Below are 13,792 nucleotides of genomic sequence, written 5' to 3' on the forward strand. Positions count from 1 at the left end.
TATTTTGCCTTGCTTAAGATACTTTACTGCAATCTGCCAGAAAATCATTGTGAATGGCACCCCCCCCCCTTAGCTGTGGCACCTTTGTACAGTGCACAACGTACACAACCACCAGTAGCATACATGGCAACAAATACATGTTATTTCCTCTTACAGAACTCAGTATTCTACCAGAAGAGAAAAATAAGTGAACAAATATCTAAATATAAACAGTGCAGTTTCCACGAAGGAAAAAAAGAGCTGAGAGGATAAGAGGTGAAGGCATTTAATTTGAGTGGTCAGGGAAGGCCTCTCTTTGGTTCATTCTGATATAGGTCCATGCCTCTTTGAGAAACCATTTCCACACCCATGTATATAACTGGAGGCAGTCTGAAACTGTGGTTTTATATCTGAGTTTTGTGCACTCATATTGAGCCTACTAAAAGTCTGAAACCTAAGTAACCCAAGAGAAAAGTAACCAATTTTCTTTTCTAATTGGTAAGAGCATTTAATTCTAACCATATGGCAACGTTTGGGGTGAATGAGTGGAGACCATTTCATGATAAGGAAGGAGGAAGAAAAGGAGACAAAATGGCTACCTAGTTAACATCTGCATGTATACAGTAAAATTGGAAGGAGGGAATGTTGCCTCTTTCTGGAAAATCTTTTCCCTCCATCTCTGCCTGTGGGAATCCCATCAGTCCTTGGATTCTAATGCAGTTAGTCCTCAAATCACATTTTGATAAATACTAGCAGGAAACTCTCTTTTCTCTGCCTTTCCATCACCATCCCTAATTTCTTCACCCTAAATCCTGCTTATTTTTCAAAGGCCAGCCAAAATTCCACCTCCTACTTGAAGCATTGTTTAATCCTGAGAACTAAGGGTAGACCTCCCTCCTCTCTGGAACCATTTAGCACCTATTTGTGTTTTTCCAGTGGCGCTTATTACCCTGTCATCTTTTGTCTTTTATTATCTGTCTCCATGTCTTATGACCCCTACCGATATATAAGCTCCTTAAGCTAGAAAATATTTCTGGTTTATCTTTATTTCTCCCACTGGAGTAGGCACAGAGTATATGCTCCTTGAATTAAAGTACAATAGGTTAGAAATATTACCAGCAAGTTAGTCATGGCTTGATTTAAATACTGCTAAAATATAACGCTGCTGTTGTGGGGTTTCCCATCTGCATTACTGATTGAATGTGGTAGATGGTACTGACTATATTTTGGTTCCTAGTCAATAAGAAATTACTTAGTGTCATTCCTGACTCCCATGTTGTTTTTTCTTCCCTCATCCCACCTTAGGACACTATAATTATCATTTCATTTTGGAAAGACTGACCTTGTTATGACTACCAGTAAATGCTCACCCCTTTTAATATGTTCTTTATATCAGCCCTCAGAAGTCAATGTGGATTTAGTTATAGCCTAATTTGATTTATGCTTCAATAAGGCCCTGGATCTTTCCATACCTGTTTCTCATACTGTGTGTGTGTGAGTGTGTGTGTGTGTGTGTGTGTGTATTTATATCTCAGAATAGCTACTAAGTTGCAGCCAGGAAAGATGGATATTTTGTTCCTCACCTCTCTATGCCCTTACCTCCTTTTTCATCTTTGTATCAACTTAATTTGAGTCTGCCCCAAAAGGAAGACAGTGCACTGTGAACAGAGGTATACACATGGTTGCTAATATGTCCAGCTGGGCAGTGTAATATAGCTGTTAGGCTGAACTATTTTGTCTTAAAAGGGATATTTGAAGTGTACGCTGAAGAACAATTTTAAAAAAGAGAAGGAAACCACAAAAAGATATATAATTGCATCAAAAAGACAATACAGTTGCATTAGGGTTCTCTAGAGAAACAAAACCAACAGGAGAGATCTGTAAATTTGAAATTTATAAAAGTGTCTCATGCAACCATGGGGATGCAAGAGTCCAAAATCTGTAGGGCAGGCTATTAGCTGGCAACTCCAATGGACGTTGTTGATGAACTCTCCAGGAGAGGCTGGCTGGCTGAAGAAGTGAAAGTTCTTTTTCTCCCTTAAAAATCTTCAATTTGTTGGATTAAATCCAGCTGACTGAATTCTCTCATTGAGGAAGACATTCCCTTAATTGATTATAGATGTAATCAGCCACAGATGCAATGAAATGATGGATGATTTAATAAAACAGCCTTCTGTTTATTACCAACCATGCAATGTCCTTGCAGTAACAGGCCAGTGTTTGCCTGACCAAACAATTGAGCACCATCACCTGGCCCAGCTGACACCTGAACCTAACCATTACATTGGTATACAGCAAAGAACATAGGCTTTGAAGCTTGAAGGACATAAATTCGACATTTCAGGGCTCCCGCTTATTAGCTGTGCTACATTGGGCAAGTTATTTAGCCACTCAGAACCTCATATTTTAGGAATGGAGATTATAATATCTAACACCACCATCACCCCCACTGGAGTTGTTGTAAAGATTAACTGAGGTGCTATTTATTAGGAGAGGGCCTAACACAGAGTCATTACTTAAAAAGTAATAATTATTACATTTTATATAATATTACTATATTTATTACCCTAATGTTGGATAGAATTGCACCTTCTCCTCTATCTCAGATAGTCTTGCCTTTTGGCTTATTCGATTTCCATGTACAGAACCTTCTTTCTAGTCCTTGTAGTAACAGATACTGGGGCTATCTTCTCTACAGTTCTCTTGTCCCAATTTAAATTTCTTTTCTTTTTTCATGTCCTCAGAAGCAACAGATAAAAGCTAGTTATTACTAATCATGTATTGTTCCCTCATATACTTGAAGATTCATTAACTTTTTCTTCACCATTTCTTCTCCAGCCTTAAAAAACCACTTTCTTTCATCTCTCCTTGTAAAGACTAATTCCTACACTTTCATAAGATTGTTTCTTCAATGCCTCCAATTTATTTATATCTTTCAGTTCCTTATAATGTAATTTTTAACTCCTTTGACATTCTAATTTTTGAAACAACTAATTACTTTTTTCTGTTGAAATGACATTTTTACAAAGTTATATATTGTCTAAGTGTATTACTCAGATGGCCAGGAACCTAGATACACTTCTTCCTTATGCTAGCCACATTAACTGAAGGCAAAATACTGAAGAAGAAATGACCTTTCAAGTGCTGAACTTGCAAACCTTAATATAAAGGGCCCTATTGAAACAACTTCTCTGCTCTGTCACTAAATACTAATTTGTGCCTTTCTTCCAAGGTCAGATAGCAATCTTAGATGTGGATTGAATCTCAGTCCCAGCATCAGTTGTTTAGACATATCTTTGAGGCTAGGACAGTCGGTAGAGTGTTGGCAGGGTGCGTGTCATTGCTGGCACTTCAGCAAACCTCATCTGGACTGGAAGTGTAGCAGCAAAAATCCACTGGAACCTTAAGGGAAACTTTATCAGAAGGAAAAATCTCTTCAGAGATTGTACTACTGCTACATTCTTGGCAGGCAGACCTCAAACCCAGCCTCCTTTCACCATTTATCATTTCTAGTTCCTGTCTCCTGCTTATCTTGCCAAAGCAAGGGGGAAGACTATATACATGGACTCTAGACAAGGGAGAAGTATTTGAGGTAGGCTATTGACTATGTAGAGAATTAAGTCTGCATTTCATAGACAGTGTACACGTGGTGCTTAATATGTGTCAGGTAGTGTTCTAAACACTTATATGTAATCACTCATTTGATCCTCATAATAGTAGGAACAATTATTACCCCTATGCTACAGATAAGGAAACTGAGGCAAAGAGATTAAGTGATTTCCCAAGGATACATGGTAGTAAGTGGCAGAGCTAGAATTTGAGGGCAGTCTGGTTTCAGATTCCAAATTCTTCACCACTACACTATCTGTTAGGATCCATTCACAGAAGATGATAAGGGCTTCTATTAGTGCACAGGAGTAGAGGTGAAGAAAACATGCATGGCACATTAGCGTAAGCAGATAATCCTAAGAGAGTAACCACACCTGCCTGTCTTTCCTCACCAAGGCCTCAATCTACACACTCTCAATAACTGGGACCACGTTCATCCCTCTCTCTCTCTCTCTCTAGGCTTAAAGAGGCCTGAGCATAAGTATCTACATTCTTTCATATGGCAAATATTTGTTGAGTAACCACTTAGTACCTGCCACTGTACTGATGCCAGAGATACAATGGTGAACAAAAGCAAACAAGGAGCCTGCTCTTATGGAGATTAGTGGGGAAGACAGACATTTATAAAATAATGATACAAGGAAATATAAGATTGTCACTGTGCCACATGTTACAAAGTAAAGGTATTTGGTATTATATTTGAGTGGGAGGGTAGGGCAATGTTAACCTAGTCAGGGAGTTAAAGGAAGACACCTACAACCAGCTTTTCATCCTCTACTCACACCGTATTCCTCCTCACTCTGCACTCCAGCAGGGTAAGGGAAGATTGACTCACAAAAGTTAGGGAGATGCCTGGCATCAATCCTATATTCCCAGTATCCCTGACTTCTGATCCCATAACAAAACCACACCCCATTCTGTAGGAATCGCTATACTGTTCTTCCTACATCATACATGCTGCATAAATTCTAATCTAGGCTTTTCTTCTTAAGGTACTTCTTTATTATGTTGGTCACTGGCTAACATTCCTTACTGTATTATCTAACCTCAATTCTTCAACTTGTTTTGAAAGGCCCTCTATGAAATCATTTGATCTTTCCTTAACCTACCCATCCATCTTCATTTCTCTGATTCCAACACACACACCTTCTACTCCAAGCTTTCGTGTCTTTTTATCTTATAATATGCTATGTTCCTTTCTATTTTCACTCCTGTTATGTGCTTCTCTTTAACCCTTCCTTCCCACAAGCCTGGATTAGCTTCCTTTCTTTCTTATTAAGATCCTATCCAGCTTTTAAGAACTCAACTGAAGTCTCACCTGTTCTAAATAGTCTTCCCTGATTACTCTCACATACTCAATGATTTCCTTCTTTTACCACCTTCAGGACTTTGTCTGGTTCATAGAGTCCAGCATTTAAAAATATTTTATTTTATTGTTCATTGTTTTGTTTGTCTTGTCTTCTCAAATGGGAAGCTCTGTAACGAAAGGGCCCTCTTTTGTTCTTCCTCTTTCCCCTAGCATGGTATTAAGCATATGCCTTTCTGATGGATTTATTGAAAACAAAGAGAACCACAGTCACAAAAAACTCTTGACAGTACTTCAAGTGCAGACCTTGCTTAGGGAAGTGAGAGAAATTTCTTGATTAACTCATTCAATCCAAGATCATTCATCCAGCACATCTTAAAGAGCCCAAAGAGAAAATTGAAGTCACTTTTTAAATGAAATTGAGGTATGTCTCATTTCTTCAAAGTAACTGGAACTGTAAAGCAACTTTTTAAAAGCAAATTTGAGGCAACTGCCATTTTACCTAGGACTGTTGGTTTCTTTTTTTCAAAAAGCAGTAAAATTGCACCTCAGGTGCCATCTTGACTAGAATCCAGGGATCTCTGGGAAAGTGGTGTGTGAGGTATTTCATTTACTTATCATCATAAAACCCACGAAATTTTTCAGAATTTTCAAACTCAATGAAAACTGGGGAAAATCATGGCAATTCTAATATAGACCCACATTTTCTGCAGAAACACATTATCTCCTGGTCATAATGAAAGGAAGAAAACACTGTCAGTGAAAAAACATTACTTAACAATTAAAATTAACTTAATAGTTTTTGAGTTGGTATATTCTCAACTAAACTTCAAACTGTATTGGAACATTCTGATCTTTTCATAGCTACAGAGTAGTCTGATCACCATAGTAATCCCTTTTCAAAAGTGAATCATTCAAGGGAGGTGCAAGGGTAGTTCAGTGGTAGAATTCTTGCCAGCCATGGAGGACCTGAGTTCGATTTCCAGTCCATGCACTTCCCAAAAAACAAACAAGCAAAACAAACAAACAAAAATTCAAAAGGTGCTGCAATAATGGAATACTCACATAGAAAAATAATGAAATGTGACCCTGCCATATAGTGTACAAAAAAAAGTGCATCATTCAAGTTCATGAATACAGGACCATATTTTCCATCCTTGCCTTCCCCTTTTCTTCTTCTAAACCCCAACCAGAAGCTTTCTCCTTCCAGGAAAACTTTCCAAGTTATCTTTATTCTCTCCATTCCTTGAGCTCAGAATTCATCTCCATACATTTGCTGACAGTCCCAAGGATGCCCACCCACAAAAAGTCCTCATATTCCTTCTTGGCATGTCTCTTATGTCTAGAATGTTTTTTCTAAGACAGAATGTCCTTCAAAAAGTGGTTGGGGCTACACTGACTTTCATTCTGAGCTTAAAAAATTAATAGTGGGGCGGTGCGATAATGACTCAGTGGTAGAATTCTCACCTGCCATGCCAGAGACCCAGGTTCAATTTCCAGTGCCAGCCCATGCCAAAAAAAAAAGTGATAATTCCTAATTGGCCATCTGGGATATCCTGTCAAAATCAATAATGCCCCAGCTTATTTATGGGCTTGAGATCTTTTCTGGTATAAATAAGACTGGTTCTACAATAAAAATAAGGAATTTACAGTGAAGCGTTTCAGAGCAATTAGATTTTCATGTGTGGTTGTTTTAGTTTCCCATCTGCTAAAACAAATACCATACAAGAGGTTGGTTTAAACAACAAGAATTTATTGGCTTATGGTTTTGGCACTTAGCAGAAGTGAAAAAATAGAGGCATCAGCAAGGCAATGCTTTCTCCCTAAAGACTGTGGCATTCTGGGACTGCCTGCTGACAGGCTTTGGGTCCTTGTCCTTTCTGTCACATGGCAATGCACATGGTGGCATCTTCTCCTTTCTTTTCCATATTCTGATGACCTCCAGTTTCTTTCCCTGTGGCTCTTTTTCTCTATGTCTGAATTTCAATCTGTTTATAAAGGACTCCAATAAACTGGATTAAATCCCAACCTGATTCACTTGGGCCTCACATTAACTGAAATCGCATCTTCAAGAGAACCTATTTACAATGGATCCATACCCACCAGAATACAGACCAAGATCAAGAACATGTCTAGACTAACAACCACAGTGGTTAAAGCCACTTTTTCTTCAGCCCTGTCCTTTCGAAGCTCCAGACTTCAAGAAATGCCCTTTCTGCCCTGAAACATACCACTGAATATGTCCATTACTCATATTAAAATATTCTTCATGAACTTAGACTCCAACATTTACAGAAATTATTCTGATTTGTTGACTAACAGTATAAATAGAGGAAAAAGAGAGAAAAGGAGGGAATTTCAAGCAGAAGATTATATTTGAATGTTACTCCAACCAAAAGAACTTACGAAATCCAAGCATCCATAGACCAACCAAAGTGATCAGTTGATGCAATTACCCATTTAATTCAGGCAAAGAAGCTGGTATGGCTATGTCTTCTTTCCACTTAAATTTGATTATTAAAGCCATGCCTATGTCCCTACAGTCCTACCAAGTAGAGCAGTCCTCTTTTGGTAGGGCCAGAAGCCAACGTGGTGTTCATGGAAAGAAGAAAGACCTTCTAACTGACCCAGGCAGTCTAGTTTCAGTCTGTTCTCTTAGTTATTATACCATGCTGCCTCTCAATTTGGGGAACTGTTAACTCTGGAGCTACTTGGAGGAGCAGACTTTATCATGACTCTGCTCCAAAGGTCAGATATGATAGCATTTCCAACAGATACATTGGGACTACTATAGGAAGCAGTGACCCAATTTCTATCCATAAACTTGGATCTGTTTAGCCAGGTCTCCACTGAAATAGCAGAGCGTGGGTTGTGGCCACCATCCAGCTAATGATTTCCTTATTTTCCCCTGTACATATGTGCACTCTCTCAATGCACTTTTAAGAAAATAAGTACTTATGATTATTTTGATTTGCTACTCTTGGCAGGAAACCAACAAACCCCTCATCTGTGTGTTAGTTTTTCTCAAGCAGATATTTATGCTAAGGGCTTATATGGACAGCCAAGACAATAATGTGCTTTATTTGACAAAAAAGTATTTTCTTAAAAAAAAAAGACTGTATACTTTACAAGACATGGGAGAACATTGTGCAGTATTATATATCATTGTTTGACGCACAAAGGTCTATGTATCAGTGCGGAAATCCTTATACAGGTGCTCCTTAAAGCTTCCCTCAAATTTCAGCATGCTTACTTCATCCCAGCAGAATTAGAGTTAGATGGATGACAGAGACATCTATAGGCATCTGCTTCTAGTCCCTTCTTCATCTGCAGCTTGGGTGCCAAATACTAGAGTACTGTAAAGTGCCCCTCCACAGAAACAGGCACGTGGTACATGGGGATTTCATGATGGGTCTCTTCCTCCTTGCCCTTTTCCACTTTCCCTTAAAAGCCCTAAAATTATTTGCTTTAATGCCACTGATTTCAACTTGGTCCTCAGAAAATACAGAGAGCACTTACCTTTGTCCAAGAGATCATTTCTTTCAGCCTTGGTGATCAATTTAATTTCTAATTACCTTCTGGTTTGTTTGACCATTTAATTTTTCAACCAAACAAGACACTTTTGAAAGTGACGGGGATATGTTGATAATTATGTGGTGACCTTTGGTCACTGTATTTATAATATCATGTGTGGTTAAGAAAATGGCATAGTTTTGTTGCTTGAGGCTTATCTTCTTGGGTATCTCATAAGCTCATTGTACACTTAGTCCTTTGAGAGGTCAGAGTTTACTTGTATGACATGCTCAAGCCAACCAGAGATTAATGGAAGCAATGGGACTCATAAACAGTCTGAATTGCACCCTAGTTCTGGACAATTTTACAAATACTTCTCCATTTCTCCCATTATGAAAAAAGCCAAGTCATTCCAACTCCATAGGGTACCACTCAGAATATAATTAAGGTTTGAATAAACAACACTTTTAAGGTTAAATGATTATTTTTTGACATAGAGTACACTAGAGTTCTTTTTCGCTTGAGTCTAAACATTGGTTAAAATTATGTCTTGTTGCTTCTCAGAATTAACAAGAATCTATCTGTATCCATTGGAATCACTTTTTAAAGAATCCTTGGCTGAAAAAAAACACCCCTTCTCACCCAAGAGAATTCATCCAGCAAATCAAAACAAAAAACAAATTTCAAAGAATATTGGTGCCTGCTTTTACTTTATGTACTTTTCTTTAGATATAACAACCTAAACTATTGCAAACAGACATCCCTATTTTAACACATTCATCTAAACTAGAGATCATTTTCTTGCCTGTGATTATTATAGAGTATTGATATTCTGATGCTATACTTGTTACTAACTTGTCTCACTGCCTTATATTATCTATCTGTTCATTTGTAACATGAACTATATGTTTCTGTAATGCTTTGAGATTCTGACTAGATTATAAGTATTTAAAGACATTCTTTGAAAGCCTTTGTAAAACTCTGGAGTCTAAAGGCAATAAATTGACTTTTTCAGAAAGCCATGTTGAGCAAACGTTTCATGTCGATAACAATCATGAAATCCACATTTAAAAAGGACATTTGATGGAGAGAACTATTCTGTCATTTTCCTTTCGTCTTTTGTACTCTCTCTTTTGGCTACTTAAATAAGGCTTAAAATCACATCTATAGCTTTTACTTGTTATTTTGATATTTGCTGGTGAATCTTTTCTGTTTTTTAATCTTTTCTCTCTGGTCCCATGTTTTCATTTGATTCAGGACATTGCTTAGAACCACAGTTAAAATAGAATGAATCCCCACTCAATCATTGTCAATGACAGTGCCATTTCCCAGCTCTCCAGATTTGCAAACCTAGAGTTATTTTTATGGTTTTCTCTTCACCCTGTGATTATCAAATCTTCTATTAGGGTCTATCATTTTCTTTTTATCTACAGTAATCTGATTCAACCCTTCTCCATCCTAATGTAGATGTACATTGCCAGTCCCATTATTACAACAGTTTCCTTGTTGACAGCGCAGATCCCAATTGGTTTCCAACTAGATTACACTCCATTGCCAACATAATTTTCCACAAATATCATTTTTACCATGTGACTCCTCTACTTAAATATTGGTATCAGGTTGAACTGTGAAATTCTTCTATCTCTTTTTAAACCATACAGCAATTATTTACCATCCCTATTTACCTCAACAGCATGCCCCCACCCTGTCCCTTTTTTCTCTCTTTTCTCTCTCTCTCTTCCTACGTATAATTACCAGCCCCATCTCTCTTACGTCCCCATTATGTGACTTGCTATTTCCTAAGTTCTGTTCCTTTGCAAATGTAATTCCCTTTAATGGGATACTCTCTGCCTATATCACTAACTGTTTATGCCCAGCAGCATCTACTTCTAAAAATGTGACAATTCTTTCAGGACGATTTCCACAATTATAACTGCCTCCTATTAAGTATCACCTAAGCACACATATTCCATTTGTATTTCCAGTTGTTGCTCTATGTAAGGTCTTCGGCTGTTTCCCATATTGATTCTCTGTCACCTCCAACCAGGTTGGAGAGCAAGGTCCAAGCTGATTTCTCTCCTTCTGCCCTAGTATCAGGCTCTCAACCCAAGAGGAGTTCAGTGTGTATTGACTGACCATAAACAAAGGCGAAATCATGTTCACTTTTACGGAGTCATTTGGGGTTTACACATAGGTCTGCATGCAGTCTTTGTGTACCACATTTTCTCAGACATGACACAATCAGGCAGAGGTAAGTATACTATTGACCAAGCATTTTATGCTGCATCCTTGACTACGGTTCAATTCTGTATATTTCTTGAACATCTGATGTATACCCAGCAATATGCTAACTGCTGTAGACCAGTGATTCTCAAACTCCCCAAGGCATCAGAATCCCCTGGAGGATTGGTCAAAATACAGACTTCTGGGCCCCACCTCAGAGTTTCTGATTCAGTTGGTCTTGGGTGAGCCCAAGAATTTGCATTTCCAACAAGTTCCAAGGAGATGCTGTTGCTGCTGGTCAAAAACCACAGTTTGAAGAAACACTGCTCTAGGGGTTTTAAAGGAAATCTACGGCATGCTCTTTGTTTTTTGGTTTTTGGTTTTTTCCATGCTCTTTGGTTTTAAGAGATTTACAGTTTCATCAGGGAACAAGACAGACCCAGGACACAGTTTAACAGTATTATATAAAGTTCCAGTATTTATTTGCTCAGCAAATTCTGAAGGAGTGCTAACTATGACAGAAGTCCCTTCCCTCATGGAGAATTCTAGTGGAGGAAGACAGATAAGAAGATAAATAAAATATGTAAAATTTAAAATAATGATATATGCTCAGGAGTAAAAACAAAGAGGGGGGATGAGAAAGTAGAAAGAGGATTGCAGTTTTAGATAGGGTGGCAGAGAAGGCCTCCGAATTCCTTCATTTGGCTAGTATATATTGAGCAGCTCCTATGTGTCAGGCTCTGTCATAGGTGATGGTGATACAGCCATGAATAACACAAGTTAAATACCCTACTCTTATGGGTGAACATAGTGATTTGGGAACCAGGAAGCCTGAGGTTTTGATGTTAGCTGTCAGAAACTCATTACGTTGAGTGTTGATGAATGGCCGACTCCTCCTTTCTAAGCCTTGGTTTCTTTATCCACTAAAGAGTGGATAAACTTATGCTTGAAGTCCTATATATCTCTAAGGTTATGTGATGCTAAGTCCTTCAGGCAATAGGAAGCATGTAACAGTGCTTGAGGAAGGCTTTGTGGAGGAGGAAAACTTAAATTAGATGTGGATATGGGTTTCATAGGCATAGGGGAACCGTGGGGTAGGAGGTGGGAGGTAATTTCAGAAGAACATGAGCAAAAGCATGGAAGCAAGAATAGCAGCCACATGTTCAATGAAAAGCAGGGAGATAAAAGGGTACATGCTGTAGAGTAGCCGATGTAGTTGGGAAGGAGGTAGGTGCCCAAATAAAATGAGGTGGGGGCTGATTATCGAGTTTTAGATGGGAAACCATTGAGAGTTTTGGTCAGGAAGTGATATGATTATATGGTGAAAGTAATGGTTTAGAAAGATTAAGCTAGCAACCAGAGTTAAATCTTCAGCATTCATAATTTTATTCCACATGATTATCTTTGAGTCATAAAGGGTTAAAGCCATACTTTGTTATATAAGTCACTGCCTGATTACAATATTTCTATCAAATGAATTTTGAGGTCCTTTTCAGGCCCTAAAAGCCAGCAATATTTAACAATTTCCCTAACAGTGACTACCACATGTTTGAAGTGGTAACATGTTGCTATTTTAGCTTCAAGTTTTGAAAGCTTGGAAGATCAACTAGAATAGAGCATTCTTAAGGCATATTCATTTTCCTATCCTTGTTATCCCATGAAATATCTGATTGAATTGATATTGTGTTTATTTTCAGCAAGGTTGTATATGTATACACACACACACACACACATAAAAGATTAAAAACATTTAAATTGTACTCATTTAGAGTAGTTCAAACATTTCTAAGACCAAGTTCTTCCCATCTGCTTGCTTGTTCATAGTAACAAAAGGTAATATTCTTGGAAAATATCCCCTTGTTTTTGATCTTTAATAAGCAGAGGAATATCTTCAAGGCAATTACCCTTGAAGTCAGCAATGATAGGGGTTCTCTTCCAAACCTTGGGTCATGTAGACCTAGGGATAGGTATCTTGGGTAAAAATAGAGGACAGTGTCTTAAATATTTGTTGTGAAAACATCTTAACCACAGGAAGTTTTATTTGAACTTTCAGATCAGGTCATAGCTTCTCAGAGACATAGTGGTGAATTTAACAAATCATAACTGATTAAATCCTCAAAACTTAAATATGGCATGAAAAATTCTTAACAGTCCTTGGAATAAAATAAGCAAAAGTAACAATGATGGCTGTATAAAAGTGAAAGGTGATTATTTTCCCTCTTATTTTCCAAATTGGGGGAAATGCTTCTAGATGGTGTATTTTAGAAAGTGGCAACTTCCTTCAGCGTTGTTTTGAAAAATGGGGCAAAAACAGAGAAATTGTTTAGCACTGTGTATTAAAATACTTAGACTAAAAATTATCGACAACTGTAGAGTCGTAGATCCAAAAAATTTTGCTGGGCCACAAGGGTGATAATTTTCCTTCCTATATATGTATGATTCTTTATTTCTTATTTAAAAACAGGGGATGGAGACTTGTCGTGGGAACATTCTGATGGTGATATCTTCCGGCAACCTGCCAACAGAGAAGCAGTATGTATGAATAACTCAAATAATTCCACACACCACAGCATCAGGCCAAACTCTTCTCTCCCCATGGCCAGTATCCCACTATAGCCATGAAAGAGCCCATTTCAAATACCATTTTTCTTCCCCTTTGTCAGCAATTTGAATGGAATTAACAGCAACCTGTAACCGCTTAAGTGCACCCTGCAATTGGCAAGCAGGGCATAGAACATAAAGAAAGCAAAGCCCCAGCCCTTATCTAATCCAGATCAGTAGTTTTCAATATGACTTGCCAAAACTTCATGTCCTCTGTAAGAAAGATCTGTTACTACCCTTATGCTCAACAGTGAGGGCCTTCTGTGCTTTTGTAAGGTAGCTCTGCCCATCTGCTTAAACCTTTCCTTAAGCCTTGAATTCTAAGCCATACAGTAGGAATAGAGGAAAGGTAGCAGGACTGATTCTCCTCCTTTCACTATACAACATCTCATTTCTGTTTTAGGTACTAATCTCAGACTAAGCCTTATATTATGTCTTTGTCCATTCATAGCATAGCATCTCCTGCTCCTTTGTATTGTTAATTAATTAACTGAATAGGCCCCTTCTCTAAAAAAAATATTTTTTTATGTTTATCAGGTGGGGGTGGGGGGGAGGAGAGAA

General features: G+C 38.0%; 1 protein-coding gene across 3 annotated transcripts in view; it reads left to right on the forward strand.

Annotated features, from left to right (window-relative positions):
- CHRDL1 (chordin like 1) overlaps positions 1–13,792 on the forward strand; it is a 101,140-nt gene that overhangs the window by 64,493 nt on the left and 22,855 nt on the right. For all 3 annotated transcript variants that reach the window (XM_077147043.1, XM_077147044.1, XM_077147045.1), the window contains one exon: positions 13,095–13,162. In XM_077147043.1, coding sequence (XP_077003158.1) covers positions 13,095–13,162 — 68 coding nt within the window. The remainder of the gene's footprint in view (positions 1–13,094; positions 13,163–13,792) is intronic.

Source organism: Tamandua tetradactyla, chromosome X, assembly GCF_023851605.1.
Source record: "Tamandua tetradactyla isolate mTamTet1 chromosome X, mTamTet1.pri, whole genome shotgun sequence".
Taxonomy (NCBI): Eukaryota; Metazoa; Chordata; class Mammalia; order Pilosa; family Myrmecophagidae; genus Tamandua; species Tamandua tetradactyla.